This window comes from Strix aluco, chromosome 19 (genome assembly GCF_031877795.1).
Source record: "Strix aluco isolate bStrAlu1 chromosome 19, bStrAlu1.hap1, whole genome shotgun sequence".
In the NCBI taxonomy this organism is placed as follows: domain Eukaryota; kingdom Metazoa; phylum Chordata; class Aves; order Strigiformes; family Strigidae; genus Strix; species Strix aluco.
In genome coordinates, this window is record NC_133949.1 from 11,952,646 (window position 1) to 11,974,016 (window position 21,371).

Sequence of the window (21,371 nt, forward strand, 5' to 3'; positions counted from 1 at the left end):
TTGTGAGATTTGGATCCAAGGATTACTGAAGATGACTGGCTGGACTATGCTGTTGGAGATAGGATTTTTGGACATAGTTCTGATTTACTGTTGATATTAGCACTTCTTATCTCTAGATATTGTTAGATGGGAGGTATAGTTAAAACTACAAAGACGAGTAAAATTATCAAACTGATGCTGGGCTGGTGAAATACCATAGGAAGGAACAGTTTTGTATCTCGTGTGTCTCATAATAGCATCATGGAAATGAAGATAGGATATCATGTTCCCACACAAACATGACTTGCCTCTTTATCTAGTCCTATTGCTTAACTAAGGCTTTGTTTGTTCCTGTTTCTGTGGCCTTTGGCGGGGGGACGGGAAAGGACCACCTCCATTTTCCATTTCTATCGTACAAAATGAGAATATTGGCATTTGATGGTAGGCCGTTCGCTGATAAAATGTATTGGCCTCAGTAAAAACACTTCTGTAATTTGGCAGTCAGTCCTTTCCCACTAACTGCGGATTGATAAATAGTAACTAACTTGTTTGTCTGAAACATCAAGAAAGCAAAGTAATCCAGCTTCAGCCAATTCCATAACAAAGTTGGACTTCTGTGGTGCAGCTTCATGGATTAAGGAAAGTCAAGACAGATTTCAGAGCAAATTATTTTTTTCTTGTGATGGTATTCAGCCACTACATCACTTTTCTTTTATCTCCATTGACAGATGTTAATAGAGCAAAATACAATGTGGTGGCTGATGCAGTGCGGTAATGTCTGCTGCTGATGGCCTGCTTTCTGAGTCCATTAGACTTGTAGATTTATTGCAGGCAGAGTATTTTAACCTGCAATATTCTGTACTGCTTCAATTTGAGTCATGTTTGGTTATGGACATTTATTACTAACCTGAAATCCTGTCTGACTGGACAAAGTCCAGGTTGGACAACTAAGCAGTGAGGCATTGTAAGTGAAGAGCATATGCTAAAATACTTCCTGTCTGGGTTTTAGTGCATCTGCATTAGCTTTTGTATGAGAGATGCATTAAAAGCTTTGTCTTTTGGGGAGTCTTGAAAGAAAACGGAAAATAGCTAAATAAAGAAAATGAAGTGGCAGAGAGTCTGAGTTGAAGTTCAGCACAGAAGAAGAGAGGCTGGTGAGAATGATTTGAGGGTAGCTCCACACCTGCCATCGATGTGTGAGAGGGTACAGTACCATCATGTCCTGGAGCCTTCCATGCTCCAGCAGCTGTTACTTTTCTAAGCAGTATCACTTAGTTCACTGTTTTGTTTTTAGCTGCTATTTGGAACTACAGCTGCTACTACAGCAGCAAAACTTAACCATGAGAATTCCTTAGTGTGCTCGTATGGCCAGTCAGTGCAAACAAGAGCATTAGAAAGGTCACCTTGTTCACAGGATCAGAACTGGGCCACAAGTGTATGTTTAACTACAGCTGTGCCTCGCAAGCAGGTCCCTGTGAAGAACCCCGAGTGCACTCTGTACCCCCAGTAATCTTTGTATTTTAAAGGAGTTCTTTACAGATGGGCTGATTTTAAAATAACACTTTCTGTTTCTGTAATCACACTAATCCACCTGTTGAACACAGCACGTTCTGGACTTCAGTTGCCATGGGTAGGGAAACTGGGTTTCCTCTGTGCACTGAGTGCACCCTTGTAATAGGTTATGTGACTAGCAAAGAAGAATCCCACCCTCTAGCAACAAGGGGAAGGAAGATGGTTTTTGGCCAGTTAAACTTGCAGCCACATTAGACTATTTCTTTCCAAATGTTTCCTTTTCACTGCCCTCCTGTTGGAGCTGGCAGTGGTGGGAGTGTTGCTACAGGCAAGTCAGAGATTTTTCTAGCTCAGCTCTGGGACCTCAATTAGTTGTCTATTAATCTATCCATGCCCCCTGAAACATTGCTTCTGTGAGCAAACTCAGTCTTGTTGTCACGTTAGGAAATCTGTGAAGACAAGATTTAAAGATTTCTGATGTTTCTGTTCCATAAGGATCTCGTATTATACTTTGTACCAATGTCTGAGCCACAGTTATTTGTGGTAGGAGAGCAAGCATCAGGAAACCTCTGTTCTCTCCTCAGCTACTTATGGCTCATTTTGTGAATTGGGATAGATGATTAAATTCTGTATCTCAGACTTCCCATTCTTTATCTGCCTTTTGTTAAGTGCTCTGTGATATGCAGATGAAAGATGCTGCATTGATAAAGAATGTGAGAATGCAGACATGCATTCATGCCAATGACTGCAAACTGGGCACATCTGCCCAGCTCTTGGCAAGCTGCCCATTGAGCCATTGCTGTTGCCAAGTTTGAGCCTCCCTCTCATACAAGCAAGCACATTATTTAGGGCTTGAGGACTATGTTAGTATTTCATTGGTTCGATATCACTTTTGATAAGGGGCTGAATCAAGTCATAATTGTTAATTACACATTTTCATTAAAGCATGTCTTTGCTGTGTAATCAGATAACAGTAGTCAAATACACTGATTACACTGTCTCATCGTTCTACAAATCCATCCCTCTGTTACACATCCTGAGACAAGGAAGCATAAAATCAATTACAAAACACCATTTTAAAATACCAGTGACTTCAGTTGTAGGTGCTGGGGAAATCATATTTCTGCCATTGAAAGGCTCCAGATAAAGTCCTTCCTGTTGCCAGCTCAAGAAAATTGCAGCGGCAGCACATTCTGCACATGCTATTTCTCACCTTCTAGAAAGCATTGGAGAGAGTCTCTCTGTTTGGGGCCTGGTGTGAAAAACATTTAACTCCTTCACAGTCCCTTATCCAGGACTTTGAAACTTGCCATCCTACTTGGTATCTTTCAACTTGACATGAAAAAGAATGAAGAATGGAAAATGTAAACCTATGTTCCTTTAATACTCTTGAGTGTTTGTTTCATGACTGCATAAAAACTATTGTTTGGAGATTTTTTTGTTGTGTAGCACTGTTCAGAGATGATTCATGTTTTCTCTTACAGAATATTGATATTACCAACTTCAGCAGCAGCTGGAGTGATGGGCTGGCCTTCTGTGCTCTTCTGCACACATATCTGCCTGCACATATTCCTTACCAAGAGCTCAACAGCCAGGATAAAGTAAGTTTCGTTGTACCTGCTCCTACACCATTTGCAGAATTCAGGGTGAACATTATCCATTTTGATGGGTATGTGGTGGAGACACAGCGTTGTAAGATCTTGATCTTGATTGATGCAAAATAAGTAAATGGGAGCAACAGTAAGAGATGTCAGTTGAGAAGTTACAAATCAAACAGGCTTGATGAAGGGGGGAAGGAAACCAACAGTGAGCTCCCAGAGAGAAATGCAGGGACTACTGGAGAAAGAGTTAGTGCCAAGTTGCCTGAATCCAGTGAGTGCTGTGGATAAACATGAAGACAGCATCCCTTTTGAAAGGCTAGAGCAGCACACATTAAAAGTGCTAGATCAGTAGGCAGACAGATCGTTCATGGAACTACTTGGACAGCAATGTATCTGAAAGTCAGACCGTGTAAGCACATTCTAAAGACCCTCACAAAGGGGAGAAACCTGGATTTACTTCAGACAGCTAGTATCTATTACAATAAAAATTATACCATATAGAGGAAAGCCTTAGTTAACACCTCTTCAGAAACCTTTCACTCATAATAAAGACAGAACCTCAGTGGGGTTTTTTGCCCAGTTGTAATCAGTTTTACAAGAACCTACTTGTCAAAAACAGGGCTGTGGCTTGGCCAAAAGTAGATGAACTATTCAAAGACAAAGAACTTGTTTGTGAGTATACCTTACTAATACAAAAAAGCATCTGTGTGAAAGTATTGAACCTAGTGTGTTTCATTTAAACTTACTGATTAACCAGGTGCAAGGTAGGGTTCAGGAATCATACTTTGATGATAATCCTTTTGAACTTCTGTTTTATTTTTACAGAAAAGAAATCTGCTGTTGGCATTTCAAGCTGCTGAAAGTGTAGGCATCAAACCCAGCCTGGTGAGTAACCTTCTTTGCTGCATACACTGTTCCAAAGCCTTTGTTGCCATGTGGCCAGTCAGTCAGCTTGCACTGAAAATGTTCAAGTAGTGCTAGGAAAGGCTGCACTACCACCTCTGAAAGTTCATAGTGTTCGGAGAGCTTCCAGAAAGAATGTGTAGAATCATAGAATTAATATAATTTGAAGGAACTTCTGGAGGTCATCTAGTATTGAAATGAGAGTATTGATTATGTCCTCCTCCTGGAAGCCGATTGCAGATGATTCCTGTTTTCATGGGCAGACTTGCCTGTTAGACCATTTTCTTTCTTTTTGTTTTAGTGTTTTAAGAAACACGGATAATTTGTTAAATAATTAAAAAGCCTTTTCAAAAATCAACAATATGATGACAAGGAAGAGATAAGTTTAATATGAAGGGAAAAATATTACAGGGTTCTTGAGCTAAATGCAAACATGCAAAGAAGCAGCCATTTAAATGAAGTTATATAGGGAATTGATCTTTGATTGCAGATGGAAGAAATCTTCCAGGATGTAAAATGGATATGGCTGTTTAACTAGTTTGTTAACGAGTTTCAGAATTGCACTAGGCCAGTCGATCATTCCCATGGACTTTTTTTTTCCTGTGGCTTTAAGGAGCTCTGGAACGGAAGCAGAAGTAGTGTTCAATAGCCACAGCTACTCAGAGGACCCAGTGATCTTCCTGGTGGTGGTGCTTGACTAAGTTTTGACAACATGTCTGTCCTGTGCAGGAGCTCAGTGAGATGATGTACACAGACCGGCCAGACTGGCAGAGTGTGATGCAGTACGTCGCCCAGATTTACAAGTACTTTGAGACCTGAGATGCAGAGCAAGAGGTGGACAGAAGTGGGGAAGAGAACAAAGAATGCTACAGATGCACTCGATCACTTTAAAAATCCACTTGCTCCTCTTCCACAACCAACCTGAGCTCTTAGTTTGAAAGAAAGCTCTTCCATAATTTTGATTACATCTGGGACTGCAACCAAATAAATATCCATCATTCATCTATACAAACCAAATTTATCTGTAATTTTATTCCCACAGGGAAATTGCAAAACATTTTCAAACATGCGTGGGATATTTCTGAAGAGGATCCCTTGTGCTAAACAATGTTTGCCTCAAACCAGACTCCACTAACAGGAGACCTGCTACAAAGTGAAGTTCTAAGTCAGTGTGGACTATGCTGGCACTCAAGGGAGGCTGGGAGATTAATATTAATACAAAAGCTCACAAAAATGCTGCTCTTGCCAAAATGTGCTTAACTCATCCCAAATACATGTTGTTTTCTTGCCTCCATATATTTTGTAAAACATCATGACAGATGCACATAAGTGTGTAGAACCTTAACCTGAGTTATTCTCACACATCTCACCCAATAAGTATACTAGTTTGCTTGTCATAGCTTAACCAGCAGGATAATAACAAGATCATTTGTAACTCAGAAACCACACTCTGTTCCATCACAGTTAGTGAAAGAACTCTGAAAGCTCCTGCTAGATGCCAGGACTTCATTTCAGATCAAACAGAAGTAATCTCTTTGAGGAAAAATAGGATTATTACTACAATTTCATTACTTGATTACTACGGGATGCCAGAGCTCAGTTTCCCAGCTGACTGTGCAGGCACAGTTATCACAGGGATATTGCAAATGCAGTTTACTAGCTTTAGTTTGCAAGGTGCCAGTAATCAGGTGATGACTCTCTAAGCAATACATCTCAGTAGTCCATATTTTTGTGGATTGAGTGGAGTAACTTCTTTCTTCTGTGTTGATCCTGTACAATCAGCACAAATCGCACATGCTGTGTAGGGGCATGAATCTTGAGACAGCCTGTGCCCTGCCCAATAAAATGTAGTCCACAGGGCACTGTTACATGGAAGTGATGTTACCCTGTAAAGGAACACAGTAATATATTCATACCAATGGAAGTTGCAACTTCACAAGTTACAAAAAAATGTAACTGGAACCCCTCTCTGTGTCCTGGAAATCTCTAAGGCGCCAGAGAATAGCTTTCCAGCTCAACAATGCTGTTAGTTAAATGTCTGAAAGATACTGTTTAATTTCCGTTATACCATTTTTCTTATTTCACCTCATGAAGTTAAATTTTCTGTTTGTCTCCAAGGATAGCAGGATCAAACAGGCTGCTTAATTTGTTTTAGGAGCAGGTCTTGGAGAGCGTGCTTTGTACAGGACCTCATTAGAAGGCTGCCTACCTGCTTTAGATTATGCTGGTAGAAGAATGTTGTTGTTTAGTTAGCATGTTTAACCCAGTGACCAGACTTGATGCTTTGTGAATGTTAATCATAGGGAGCTAGGGATCATTTCTCTCTTGCAAAAAATAATAGTGCATGCCTACTGCTCTTAACTCCTGAAAAAAGGCTCATGAAATAGAAACAAGTGATTTCACAGAAGAAACTTGGTTTCAGGTTTTCTGGGGCTTTGCAGGTGGCTGATCTCAGCTTCTGGCTTTGTTGTTTGTTTTTTTTAAACACTATTTAAAATAGTATTCTTGATTTTCTCACAGCAAAATACAGAATTAAGGGATAGATGACAGTGGCCAAGGTCAGTGAGTGTATTGAACAGAAAGGAATTTGGAGGAATGCAGTGTGTGCCTATTTCACAGTAGAAGAAAAGCATCACTTGCTCTTAGTTTTAGTCGAACATTTATTCTAATCCATCGCACCCAGGAAAGTCTGATTCCAATCTTTTGAGAGTCTGTGTGATAAAAAAGGACAGTGACACACACTTACGGTGCCCTTGCACTCTTTGTGTCATCCTATACTGTGAGAAAGCAGTTGTAAATGCTGGCCAGAGATACTACTTTGCAGGAGAGTGCTTTCTAGATTGAATTAACCCTCCAGTAATTTTCAGCAGGCACTCTGTCATCCCTAGAGAACATAGGATGAGTTGCTCTAAGTGTTCTCAGATACAAGTCTCCTGTTATGTGATAAGATGGAAGAGAATAATAGCTGCTAAGCAGAGTTGGTTTAGGAAGGCGGTCACGCTGCAGAGCTCCAGTGCCTTGTGGATGCAGCAGGCTCTTTTCCCTTGAGGTGTCCGTTGGCAGAGATCCCAATGCTCTCCAACGGGCTGTAGTTCAAAGCAGAGTGAAGTCAACACAGAAAATTCCATATTCCTCAGTGGGCTTTGGATTGGGCACTTGCAGGGATGAGAAAAACTGTTTTAATTCCCAGCGTCTGGTAAACAGTTCAAAGTCAGAGGGCTCCACTTGATCTGAAAAAGATAATCTTAACCCTCTGGTCCCTGGAAGCGTGTGTTCCCTGTGACTGTCAGACGTACACTGAATATGTTATCGAATGGGTCAGTATCATTTGCTTCAAGCACTGTTCTGACATTTATTCTAATCTGTTTCTCCAAGACTTATTCTAACCTTACAGACCATTCTGTTTGATCTAGCAGCTTTTTTTAAATTATTTTTGCAAAGTAATGTTTCTGTCATCTCTTTGCAGCTTATTCTCCCATGTCTCCCAGTAGCACAGACCAAACACTAATTCTACCCAGTTTTATGGTATATTCTTAAAAATTTTTTACTTATCTAGGAGTTAGAACAAGGAGCTGTCTGTCAGTAGGGAAGAAGATACTCAGTTTCACCATTTGCTCAATGTTACTTTTCAGTCCTCAAACCTGCAGATCATCTTTTTGAAATGCTGATACTTTGAGAGATGCTCTTCCAGGTTATTTTTTGGGATTAAGAATATTGTTTATTTGTTCATTTAACTGTTACAGTATTTTTCTTCCTTTTGAGCCTTGCACAGTTACATTTCTAGACCTGGATTTTCCAAAATTACTCATGTTTTTCATGCTGCCTTAAAATTTGAACATAAATTTAAATTTGTCCCACAAAAGATGCTGCAGACCAACCTGATTTTCAGAAAGTCTACAGGCCCTTGTAAGACATCTTAAATTTGAACTGCAAAATCAAAGTACTAGCTGCCTTTAAAATCAGAGTTTGTTAATTAAGTTAAGCTGGAGGGTATTGGGATAGTCTTCATAGAAGTTCTGAGAATCCTCTGAAAATGTCCTAGATTGGAACATGTGATGATATGACATGGATGGTGTAATGTGTTGTGTCAGTAACGGTTTTCCTAAGCTGCCTAAATCCTTTCTGACTTTGCCTCTTCGGAGTAATGGATCTTTCCCTGATGCAGGCAGATGAAATCTCTCCACCATGTCACCATATGCTCCCTAAATATACAGTCACTCTTAAACATACCTGCACATGCTTGTATGTGTGTACTTGGGTAGTCTGCCAGACTACAAGAAACCAAATAGCTGATTTTGGATGAGCACGTGAGAAGAATGGTTAGGATGGGGATTTCAGTGACGTTCCATGGAGGGATATCGCATCGTGTGGCTGTTGTACTATAGCTGTTACAGAGGAAAGGAGATTAGCGTGTGAAAAGTATACAATCTGACTCCCAGAATTTCTGGTGAGACATAGAAGGTACAAATTGATTCATGGCTTGGGAAGGTACAGAGGCGTTGAGAAGTGAGCCCAGAGTCAGCCCTCTAAGAAGGTTTTCTAGAAAGGCTGATGAGCTGTTTCTGAAAGTACGCGGTGAAACTGCATGGAGTGAAAGTCCAGCGTGTGAGGGGTGGGGCGTATATGGGACATACATACCTTGGCCTTTGTGGACAGCAAAGGCTGTCAGCTTGAGAGTCCTTACTGACTGTCATCTTGAGTGACATTTCTCCTAAGAGGACATCCTGGGGTGGATCTTAGAAGGTGAGGAGGGAAGAGAGCACAACTTGCTGCCATTGCCAGGTTCCCCTTTCTGTGCCTGTGGTGGCAGTGACAGAAATGCGAAGGGGACAAAGATTTCCCGTTTCTTCCTGTGCTGCAGCAAGGCAGCCATACTAAGCAGACTGATTTTTCACTTGTGCACATTCTCCAGTTTCCTCTCGGTGAGACACATTCTCTTTGAGTTTTGGCAGGTTTTCTTTTTGCAATTCGAAGTTGTTTTTTACGGGTCTTCTCTAAGATTTTTCTCGTTTCATATGTGCAACCAGTTACATGCAAGTTTTCTGTCCAGACCAAGTAAGCACACGCTGGCAGAATGATTAGTTCTTCCCTGCTTGATTCCTGACCTGGAACTCTTCAAAATCTACCTTTTTGCTTCACTGACATTCCCCCTTCCTCAGGGAGGGGAATGAAAATACGAGCATTGGCTCATTAGTTTGTTTGTACCTCCCTCATCTTTCTGTGCTTACGGTACCGGGTCTTCCAGCAGGAACTATCTGACAGGGCCAGCTGCTTGCAGAGCTGTGCCTTGTGTATCTGATAAAAGGCAGAGCCTGTATGGGATGAGATTATGCATTTTCCTGTCAGAAGAGGGCTTTTGCCTAAAAAGACTCAGGGCACTGAGCATTAAGACATTTTTAAACCCAGCAATAACTTCTACTATGCTAGACTGTATTGGTTTTTACCAACTCCAGTGCCATTTAGACTCACTCACCAATATAGTGTAGCATCAAGCTTATAACTGAACTGCAATTAACATTTTTCTCAACTGATGGTCTCTATGTTTTTGACTTGCACGTGTGCCAAGTTCCACTGGGCAGTGCTGGACACAATGTTTTTATTGATTGTTGGTCCAGGCTTGAGTTTGTCATATGGGATAATCACCTCTAACAGTCAAGTACTTTTAGCTTTCTCTATTGGGTACAGATGTTACATCGTAACCTAATTTATACAAAGAGCACATTAGAATGTATATACTAGGCATTGCCAGATTTGGACATGCTAATATTTAAAGATTAACATTATTAAAATGTATGATGCAAAAATCTGTGTAATATTTCTAATAAATCTTTTTCTGTTTCTGATGTTTGTTGTCACGTTTCAAATATCTACATACAAAAGAGATTCTTCTGCAGTCTTCTGGATAACAGGACTCCCAGGAGAGTTTTTAAAAGATACTCATGGTTTATTGATTCTCCTACACTGGTAGCGAAGAAAATTTGGTCAGAAGCTTCTTTTCATAAATATATCAAGTTCCATTGTTTAAGTAACTTAGATGCATTTTGGATGCCTTTCAGAAGATTATCTTGGGGGTAAAGGAGTGCAAGAGATCTCTCAGTTTCTGAAACAAATAGTAGTGAAGAGACAGTAGGAAATCATCCTGGTGCAAAGGCAAGGTGAGAACACAGAAGAGACCAATACGTCTCTGCATGAGGAGCTCTTAAATGACTAGAGGATTAAGAAAGAAGTAGTCAAAAAGTGGAAGCAAGGACTCCTGACTGAAGTAAGTGTAAAAATAAGTCACTAGTAAGCCAAGAGGCAGGATGCGTTAGAGCTCACAGAGTACAGTCCACCCTGTAGATAGCGACAGGACGTTGTGCACGACGCAGATGGGCATGGAATGTGCACGGCGCTGGAGAGATTCCTCTGCTCTTCTGTGAAACAAACCGTGCCACCGGAGGAGACTGAAATCTTCCTGGCGTGTCAGTGACCAGACCTGGCAACAGAGGGGACTAGCAACTGCTGATCTTCTGAAAGGAAGCCAGAGCATCCTGCTTGAGCCCACATCTTGCAGACTGAACATCACCACCTGACTAGTGACGCTGTGAGGGAAAATGAAGTTGGTGTTGGAATTTCAGGTAGGGCTGAGTTATAGAAAAGAGGGCAAAAATAATGACTCCCTGTCAAAACCAGAATGCCAAGCAATGACATTCATGGGAACACTTATTATAAACACTCTCCATGGAGTAAAGGATTCTAGACTGTATCCCTGCACAGAGAAGGCTGTGGAGGCTGCCTCTGCTGCTGGGGAATTCAGCCCCATGGATGCTGTGCTCCAGCCACTATCCAGTCTACAGACAGAGCTTTCAAAGATGCTGAGATCAAATTCCAGAATACTTTTCACAGAGGCTGCTTTTATCTCATGATGGTAGTGGCAATATTAGAACAATCAAAATCGCTGAGTCAGCAAAGAAAACAAGCAGATAAAAAGAAATGGGCATTTAAATCTCTTCAAGCCTCTCGGGTATGTTTGTGTCCCGCTGGGTAGATGAAACCTTATGGGAAAAAGTTCTCATTTACATAATCCAAACTATTTTGCCTTTCCTCACTCAAGTATCATGTTTCAGCCCTGGATTTTTACTGCTGGGCTGATCCTTTCTTGTGGCAATGTCACAGGCAAAGCAACGTTGTTTTGATGATTTGGCTGATCTGGGTAGCTTTATCTCCTGGACAAAGTATGACCACATGAAATGGCAAACAAGTTCCTTATTTTTTTCAAGTTGCCACTGCACTTTGTTTTGAAGGTTTGCTGTAGCTCACTTAGGAAACACTAGACTCAATATTTGCACCTCAGTTGTCTTCTGCAAAGGAATTCTCAGCACCAGCCCTGTCTTGCTATCTGGAAATCTCACCATCACCAGGAATACAGGCTCGTATTATGCTTAAAGTGTAAAGAGTGGGACTTTGAATACTTAAATTCAGTGGTTGTGTTACCTTGGAATAAGGCAGTTCATGTCTGCTGTCTAAAGTCCCAATCCTTTCTTGTTCTATTTTCTCTCTCCTTTTGTCTGTCCTTGTCTTTTTTAGCTATAAAACCTTTGGGGCAACAGCTGTATTTGCTAGGAGTTTGTACAGCTTCCAACCACAAGCTAGAGTTAATATGCAGTATTATAATAGAACTAATTAATAATCAGAGCAGATTGGTTTTGTGATGTTTAGTGCTGATGGGGTGAACTCCTGGTTGTCTAGCCCTGCTCAGGGAACGCTCTGATGTATCCAGACTTCCCACCTGTATTTGTGACACAAGTAGAAATTGTCACGTAACATGAGCAGGTTACAGGTTGACATTCAAAGCTGTGTGTGACTGACAACCTCATTTCCATCGTCCTGTGACCCAACCAGATCCTGGCTGAGACAGAAAGTTGGCAATATCTGTCTGCGTGTTGCAGTAACAGCAATAAGTGAGGTTTTTAGGAGGTTTTTTTTCCATGAATCAGTGTTACGTATGCTTGTAGGACATTATCCTTCATGTCTGGTAGCACCCAGCAATTTTTAGCTGGGGATAGACTCTAGATTTTGCAAAGGCAAAAATCCTTTCTGCTTTAAAGACCAGTGAATAAAAATTGGATGTGATAAGTCTCAGTCCCATTCTCTGACTATAGAGATATGAATCTCCTGAGACGTTGCTGTCAGTCTGTTCTTTGTACAGTATGGAGATACCAGTGGGTAGCAAGATACCTTGTTATTGCAGCTACTTTAGTTTGTGTTTGCTTTGGTTTTAAACAAATGTTCGAACAAGATATCTCTGTTGGCTCTTTAAAAATCTCTCCCCATAATCCTTGATTGAACTGTAATTGCTACAAAACACAAAGTCATGCTATCACTGACTGTGACTCAAAGCTTCAGCCAAACAACTGCTCATAAAAAATATTTACGTTAAACCACTGCTCTGCTGTTTGACTTCAGCAGGTTACCTAAGTTGTGCCAGTGCCTTTGCCATGGTAAGTGTATGCTGGGAAGCCAGCAAAAATGAACAGCCCAGCAATCAGGATCTACTATTGGAAATGATGTAAGACAGTTTTTATTTTTGTCAGAATTTGCTCTATTCAGCTATTTGCAACTGTTAATGTCTGTGAATTCCCTTGTCATCTTTCAGAAAATAGGTTCTGCTTAGGAACAATTGGTTCCGAAGACCTGCTGTCTGTTACTGCTGGACTTGGAGTTTCCATTTCTGAAGTAAGCTGTTAGATGCTTACAGGCTGTGCTGTCTCAACTCTTCAGAGTATACTCTAGATGCTTTGATTTATTTGTTGGGAAAAGCTGGATTCTCTGTGGAGGTTGTCAGTGGGTAATATATGTGGATATGTTTGCAAGTGATTCAGCAAGAGACTGAAAATGAGAATCGAGGCCAGTATTTTCCCAGGATTATTTGTGGCTGTTTGTAGATGGGGTGAGAAGACAAGATTCGGGGCTGCTTAGTTTGCTTTCATTGCCAAGTGTCTCCTAATGCTTAGAGAACATAGATTGGGGTGGAAAGAATAATTCTCTTCATGACTGGTGCACATTCTTCGATTTGAGATGGAGAGGCTTTTATTTGTTTGTATCACCACGGCGCCTCTGATGTCACCATGAACCAAGACCTCTCTGTGAACACACAGACCTGCTCCAAACATGGATTCCAGCATTTTGAGGTTCATGTTCGATTGGAGCCCCTGGCAGAGACAGATGAAAGCAAAGTGCCATGGCCTGATCTATATTTGAAGCCAAAGACAACACAGACAGTGTAGTCTAAAGCCCAGAATAAGCACTAGGAGTCTTGCGTCCTCGAAGTGGTCAGAGACCATCCATGGGAACTGAGGCAGGTGTGCTCGTCACAAACGTGGTTTCAACCTACATGAACCCATTTGTGGTTCCATGACGTGATGAAAAGGAAACTTGTTTTCAGAAGTTTATTAGCATATTTTTCAGCATCCCCCATCTCTGAGACAATCGTTTCATGTCTCCCCTTAATCATTAATAATGCTCATTTTACCCAAAATTCCCAGGCTCCTGATACCTAAATGGATGGGACCTCAGATCATGGTTCTGTTAGAACTGCTGAACTACCCTGCTTGCTTGCTTTGAGTGGCCATTCTGACTCCTAGCAGGTCCTCCCAGAGCCACTGGGCTTCAATATCTTCAGAGACATCATGCTTTCTAGAGACCATCACCAGAATTTTTCCTGGAAGAGCAGAAGTTTCTGTAGTGCTGTAATTCAGAATGGCCACGTTTTCTATTTGGCTTTTCAAAGAGCACGTGGCTCGGGAGAAAGGAAATGGGATGTAAGCTGCAGTATGCAGGAAGCAGTTCCTTCCTGACCCCCATACTGACCACCTTCCAGAGCATCTTACCCCATCTCCTTGGGCTGTCCAACTACCAGCATATATAAAATAACGACTTTGTATCTCTCCTCTTTTTAGGTTGCAATAGCTGTAGTGATGTTTGAACAGGAAGTCAGTGCAGGTGAGCATTAGCTGAGAAGTTGTCCTGGTTATCCATGTGCTTGAAAAATATAAGCCATAATAGATGGTAAAGAAGCACAAGCAATATGAGAAGAATAAGTCTTCGACATGGAGGCTTGGCGAGCTGCAAAGGTAAGAACCAAGTGGCTGAAGTCTCACAGGCATGGTTTTTCAGAATTTGATGCTGGAAAACTACAGGCACAAACTCTGGGTAGCAGGACCCTGAAGTAAATGTCACCCAGAAAAGATGGCAGTCAGGTTATGGGGACAATGGGGGTTTTTTATTGAGCATAGCAGGAAGAAGATGAAAGCTGTAAAATGCCCATGTGGGTAAACATTATTCACATATCTAGAATGTGAACTGCTGTCCCTTCTTAAGTACATAGCAATGACCGAGGTTTTATCCTTACCCACGCATCATGAGTTTAACCCGGTTAAAGAGAAAGTAACAAGGTTAAGAGAATTAACATGGGAGCAAGTGCTTTTCCTAACCTGCTCCACACAGACAGCTGCACACCTTCTGTGCAAAGCTCCATTTTACCACTTCTCTTGCCTTAAAAAAAGAAAGAGTGTATAGCAGTTCAAACCCTTGATCCACCTTGATGTGCTGTTAATTTTTATCTTCTCAAACAGCTCATCCTTTCTCTCTCATAGTAAACCACTCCCACACTCTAACCAAGGAAGCGAATGAACTTCTCGGGTTAGTGATTCAGGAGGACATACGTTCTAACAGGATCAAGTTCCTGGGAGGTGAGGCTACCACCATGACTCTGCTTGGCTTTTTCAGTTATAAAATGTCTGTTATTTTCCTTGTCGAAATAAGAACTGCAGCCAGGGCAGTTACAGTGAAAGTGGTGAGTGTGGCCTCTTGCTTATTTATAATGCAGTTACTAGTGTTCAGTCCAGACAACCCAACGTGTCTGAATAGCACAGCAATAATAATAATATATGCATAGCTCAGCCCTTGGGAGCAATTGTACTGCCAAGGCCCTGGAGAGCCATTCTGGGAAGGGAGAGTTCAGTCTGAAGCTCGCAAAGGGGCTAGTAATATTAATAATAAAATGCCATGGGATAGCACGGTCCATGTTCTTCCCCTTCAGCGGTGATTAAGACATTGCCTTCATAGTGAATAAGCTAGGAGGGTTTCTGAAAAAAATCTTGCAAGGATGGAAATCACACTAACCAAATTCTTGGGCTTTAACGATGTTTAGCACTAGGTTTACATAGTACTTTTACCAGTAGGTACAGAGACTGGACAAACCAGAAAAATCTTGTAGCTTTGTGATAGAGCAATACAGTAGGGGCTGTAATAAAAATATTGGGGTTCAAACAGGTTTTGAATGCAAATTCAGTATTTGCTGGCAGCTGAGTGTGGAGCCAGAGTGGGACAGGATGGCTGCGTTCTTCCTCTGCATTGGCTGATTTGAATTATTTTGCGTGTATTCTGCATTTTTCCCTTTGCCACAGCTAAGCTGCCCTTAAACCCCTGAGTGACCTGCATGGATCTGCCTCTGAAGGGAGACTAGCTATTAGAGGTGGAGGATGGCTGTCAGAGCTCTAGCTGGGACCCAGGACACCACAGGTTCATGGCTTCTCTATATGCTACAGCTATCCTCTGACAGTTGCAGATAATCGTAATAATAGGAATAACAGGTATTTTCAAATCTTGGATCCATCTTGTACAGAGAACACAGGTTGAAGTATTTGAATTAAATCTAGCTTTTTGCTAGAATTTGAGCATAATTCCATATTCAGAGCAGCTGTGTTGCACCAATTCAAGTCTTCTCATTGGATTCATTTAGAGCTTCAAATGTCACATTTTTGCATAAAGCAGAATGGCTTTAAAGCTTGGGATAAAAGCACATTTCCCTGCACTGTCAGGGTTTGGCAGGGAGCAGAATCACTTCTTATTGTTGCTATGAGGTGTTGAATGGGAGCGAAGCTCTGAGTCAGGCTTGTGGAGCAGACACTTAGCAAGTTTGTTTTCTTAGGGGCATGAAGTTGTGAGGGTTTTGCCCAGGAAGCAGCTCTAGCTGTGAATGAAGCAATCCCAGGTTGTTTGAATTGCAAACGGCATCGCTGCCTGTCCAGCTTCACCCTGGGCTTTCCCCTACTGATGTTGGCCTGGAAACGGAACAACGCTTCCTATTGATTTCTCTGGGAAATTGGCTGTACCAGCTCCACCAACACAAACGAGACAACTGGGTCCAGTCCAGCTGGGAGCCCTGTGCAGGTGAGACCTTGCACCCAGGGCTCAGCACTGTAGGGCTTCATACGCTCTTGGCTTGAGCTGCAGCTTTCATTTTAAAATACTGCTGGAAGAGGTACTTGGCTTTTCATCATAGAAGGTGGTTAGTAAATAAAATCAAACACAGAGATAAATTAAAAATGTCTTCAAAATGGTATCTTCATACCCTTGCCTCCACTCGGCCAAAATCCTTTCTTTTTAATTTCACTGCTGTTTATAGTTAATTTTTTTCAGTCTTGTGGCGACTTTTTTATTTTCCAATGAAAGGTGTAAGATATAACCCACAATTTATAAAGAATTCACACACCTGCATTGTTACAAGATGAGTTCTTGCAGATAATTTAAGCACCAGTTTTAAATTCCAGGATAAAATATATTTATTACCTGGCAATGACCCTGGGGACTAGGAAAATCCAAGTTTGTTGATTTGCAGTTTACAATCTTACTGTAATTTTTGTTTTGTTTTCCAAGGATTTTGCAGGCTTACTGAAGTCTCCTGTATGGAAATAGTTTTCTCTGGAATTTCACTCTCCGCTTTCCTTTCCCAGTCTCTTCCAGAAAAACACCTACACCTACAGCCATGTAGTGGCAAACCTCACCTTTGGCTATTCACCTCCATCATTGTTTACTTCAGAAGTCATCTGGAATCTTTGACATGCTAATGCTCAGCACAGCAATGCAGGCAATAACTATTCAGGCAGAGCTGAATACTTGTTTCACCTGCCTGCATACCAATTTAGCCTCAAAAATCCCGATCCCTTCACCTAGCTTGCGTAGACTGTGTGTGTAGTTCAGCCCATCACTGGCAGTACCACTTTGAAGAGGGCTTTTGTACCTGCTGCATGGTTTATATGTTATATTGTGTCTTGGGAATCCTTCTGTGGAGTCAGGTTCAGGACAAGCTTTGTCTTGTCCTGCAAAACAACTCAAAAGTACTAGTGAAGACTCAAGTGGTAATGGGGGATTCAGTTCGTGAGGCAGTGCCAGCTCTGCTAGGGTAATGGTTCCGATTTAGCAAGTTGTAGCGGAGGGCTGTTGCCCTGACAGTCAGACACGGCCGTGTGACAGACAGGAGCCAGCTCTTTGTCCAGCTCCTCATGTCCACCTTGCAGATCACCAGTGGCGCCCGTCATTCCCTTAGCTGATAGTCCTCGCTGAGACAAGCGGTGAAAAGAGGTTAGAAATGGAAGTGTCTCCCGGGGAGATGTGTGTGGAGGCTTGTGCTGAGCTGTGCTGGCAAGGTCTGGAGGAAGAGAGAACCTCTGAGCCTCTGTGGACATAAAAGAGCACGTGCCACGGCACGGGACTGTGCCACAGCCTGTACTCCAAAACGAGGCTTTTTCAGAAAGCCCTGGGCACTGCCTCTGGCTCTCCTCCTTATTCCCCAGTCACCCCCCTCTATGGGCAGTTTTGGGATGGAGCTGCCTCTTCACAGCAGGGGATGGCTAGCAGCTGCTTCCTCTGTGAAGCCACGAGGTGCAGGGCTAACACCCTCTACTACCCAAGAGCCAGTTCTACTCAACACCTCGTCTCTCTTGGGTCAATGAAGCGTTGCCAAAGTCACTATGACGGATGTGCCTGTAGCAGCAAGACAGGTGAACTTTTTGTCTGGCATCTGCTTTATTTTTCCTGTTCTTGATACCCAGAAGATGTCTGTGTCCCTTTGAAGCAGAGACACTCCCACTTCAGTGCTTGTTACTCTTCTCTTTAACTCTGTGTGTTTAGGGAGGAAAAAAAGCTGCCAGGGTTGTCGTCTCAGGAGTGTCTGAGATAGCAAATCTGGCTGCAGGACCTGCAAGAACATCCCAGCTGTCACTGACTCAGGAGCTTTTCTTTGTGCTTACAGACTTGCCCCTACGGGCTGTCTGGGCCCCTTGTCGGGTGTGTATGGACAGATGTGTGTTGGTGGGGCTCCTCACCACTTCTTTGTGGCTGGGCCAAGAGTACTGAAGGTGTCAAGATAGAGATTGCGAGGGAAGTCCTCAGTGAAGCCTGAGACTGCGCAGAGGCGCGGAGGGCTCACACAAAAGAGATCACAGAAGGCTGCAGGAAACACACGGCCTCCGAAGCGGCAGCTCTGCTCCCCCGGGGACGGCAGCGACAGAAGGAACAGCACGTACGAGGTTGGTGGGCTTCTGCCAAACCACAGAGACACGGGCTATGGCCACACCAGGGTGCTGATCCTGCCTCCCACTGCATCGCCATTCATAACGTGGGATCTGTTTAAATCAGTTTCCCTCTGAACAAAAGAGCCAGATTAGTTCTTACACTTGAAAGAAGCAGACTGGGGCTGGTGCTGTTTCCTACATGAGTGTTGAGAGGCAAATCCATAGAGTAAAATAAAATCCAGGAAAATAACAGTAATGGTGATTCATTTGTCTCTGACATTTTAGCATCCAACGGTGCTCCAGTGACCTGTTGCCATGTTACTATTACCCTCCAGTTCTCGAATGGATTCCACAAGCTGGAAGCTTTGGGCTGTGTTTACCTTGCTAATTGTTTGACTGCCTTGCTCCTTTACAGACTCCAGTATATAAATATGCACATTATCACCTACAGATTCATCATCCTCAGAGCCCCAAGAACTGCGGAGTTACACAATGCCTGCTCAGATGATTACTTTACAAGGCCAGCACATTCAGTCAGTATTTAATGGTAGGGTGTACAGTGCCATGTATTTTAAAACAGGGCTTGAAGAATGCAGCTGGAAGATGGGTCTGTATCTCTGGCTGGGAATGGGCTCATCCTACTCCTACTGCCAGCAGGATTTAACCACGTTTGGTACAACAGAGCTGAGCACACTTGTCCTTGGCTCCACTTGCAGCTAAGTTGCGTTCGGAGTAAGTTCAGCTGCATCAGTTAACACCAGAATAAACCACTGGACCTTGGCAAAGGCTTTGCTGCTTTGGAGAGCCATGAATCTCCATGTAATGCAAAATCCACAGTATTCACAGGGACTCACTACCTGTCTCAGAGAGACCTTTTCCAGAACAACTTATTCATCAGAATCTGAAATAATGGTTTCTCTGTCCATGTCTGACTTGATAAACCACAGTTTCCCTTGGATCAGCCTGTAAAAAGTACTTCCATGAGCACAAAAGCAGATCCTTTTCTAACAAAATGTATCCACTGCAAAAAGTTAATTCTTGTTTCACTGAAGTGCTGTAAAGGCTTCTGTTGGCACATGTTTTAGAGCCAGGAAAACAACGTGTAAAAACTCTGATGTAAATCCATTGCTTTGGGGGGAAAAGTGTTTTTCCACTATAGTTTACCATCATTTACATGATTATAACAGGCTCTGTATGAGGGAAGCTACACTCATCCCAAAATAATAAATAAACCAAACCAGTGTAGGCAAGTTCAAGATGCAGCCAGTGCTGAGAAAGATGGAGCAGCCTGACCTGGGGGCTGCGTACTGGCAGCTTTGTGTTCTCCTCAAAACTCTGTCGTTCCTTTCAGTGCAGCCTCAGGTGGACACTGAGGTTTGAGTCACAGAAGCGATGCTCTTGCCAGCAAGTGCCTTCGTGAAAATCTGTCCTTCCTTTGTGCCAGCGAAATGCTTGGAGGTTAGGGAGTGCAAAGGTGTTAGGTGGGAGGGCATGGGCAGCGATACCCCCAGACGCTGACCCTTTTGTCTGAAAGAAGCAAAGGGAGCTTTGCTGTACACCCCCGTCGAATTAAACATACCATAGACATGGCTTTCCTTCAGCATCCCAGTCATCCTGAAGCATTCTGCTCCTGGGATGTCCACCTTGACAACAAGGGCTTCGTTCAATACGAGCGAGAAGATGCTCCTCCTAGCTGGCTGACCCAAAGCGCTGCTCGTCAGTGAGAGTGTTTCCATTTATGCCATGGCCATAGAAACCATTTCGATCCAATTTTTCCCGTGTGTTTTTGCTCTGTTTTAACTTTGGGTCCCCAGAAAACTTTCCCTTCCACAGGCTTTAATTTCCAACTGTGTTTAAAAAAACCAATAGCAATTTCTTTTACTTTGTTTGCTTCGGGAAGGGGTTTTTGCTTAATTGTTTGGATTTTTTTTTTTTTTCCAGTTTCTGTCCTGGATTATTTAGTACTGCTGGATGCTACAAAACTGGTGTGAAGTTCAACCTCTGATCTGGTTGTGTTTTGATGGTGAACACAGTATGAAGCATGAAAGTTGTGATGAAAAGCCAAGTAGGTACTAAATTTTATTTATCTTCATATTCTCTGCTGGTTTTAAGATCCATCAGTGCAGACATCCCCTTTCTTTGGTTTTACTTTTTTCCAAGCTCCTTAGACCTAAATTCAACTACTGTAGTCCTGTGAGTAATGGCGTTTGCTAACCCATGGTATTTTGCCATTTTCTTACATCAGGAAATGTCACGTTGCGTGATAACTGTCCACAGCCTGCGTGCTGTCATGATTTTTGTGAAATCTTTTACTTTTGCTCAGCGCACTGCTCGTGGGGATTTTTCCCCGTGTGGCAATACCGCCGCCGGTGTCCCCGCAGGCTGTAGCAATACCTGAGCCCGTGTCGGGGAGGGGGGGGGGGGACATGACACAGCGGGAACCGAAACTTTCTGGGGAACTTGTCACTCCTCTTTTGGCAAAGTGGCCCTGAAAACACACCCGTGGCGAGCAACCCGCCCATCGGTCCGGCCAGCGGGGCTGGGGGCAGCGGCGGGGGGGGCTGTCCCGGGGCCGGGCGGTGGGGGGGCGGTAGCAGGCGGTGGGGGGGTGCCGTCCCGGGGCCGGGCGGTGGGGGGTGCCGTCCCGGGGGTGCCGTCCCGGGGCCGGGCGGTGGGGGGGTCGGTACCAGGCGGTGGGGGGGGTGCCGTCCCGGGGCCCGCCGCTTCTCGGCCAATCGTCTGGGCGCCGCGTACTCCCCGCCCCGCTCGCCCCATGTGCAGAAATAGCCCCGCCGCGGCCGGCAGCGGGTTTCCGCGGGCAGCGGAGCGACCGGGCGGCGGCCGAGCATCCCCGGGCGGAGCGGCGGCGGGGCCGTCCCGTCCCGTCCCGTCCCGTCCCGTCCCGCCCGGCGGCGCGCCCCGAGGTGCCGGCGGATGGCCCCGCGGCGGGCGGGCCCGGCGGCGGGCGGGGAGCGGTGAGCGGTGCTCGGTGCCCGGCGGGAGCGCGGCCGCGGATGCCCCCCGGGGGCCGGGCGGTGCG

At 43.7% G+C, this 21,371-nt stretch overlaps 1 protein-coding gene across 2 annotated transcripts in view; it reads left to right on the forward strand.

The window, feature by feature from the left end:
* The window catches only part of SPECC1 (sperm antigen with calponin homology and coiled-coil domains 1), a 100,870-nt gene extending 91,032 nt beyond the window's left edge, over positions 1-9,838 (forward strand). For both annotated transcript variants that reach the window (XM_074844771.1, XM_074844772.1), the window contains 3 exons: positions 2,976-3,092; positions 3,918-3,977; positions 4,725-9,838. In XM_074844771.1, coding sequence (XP_074700872.1) covers positions 2,976-3,092; positions 3,918-3,977; positions 4,725-4,814 — 267 coding nt within the window. In that variant the 3' untranslated portion in view covers positions 4,815-9,838. The remainder of the gene's footprint in view (positions 1-2,975; positions 3,093-3,917; positions 3,978-4,724) is intronic.
* The last annotated feature ends 11,533 nt before the right edge of the window (positions 9,839-21,371 follow it).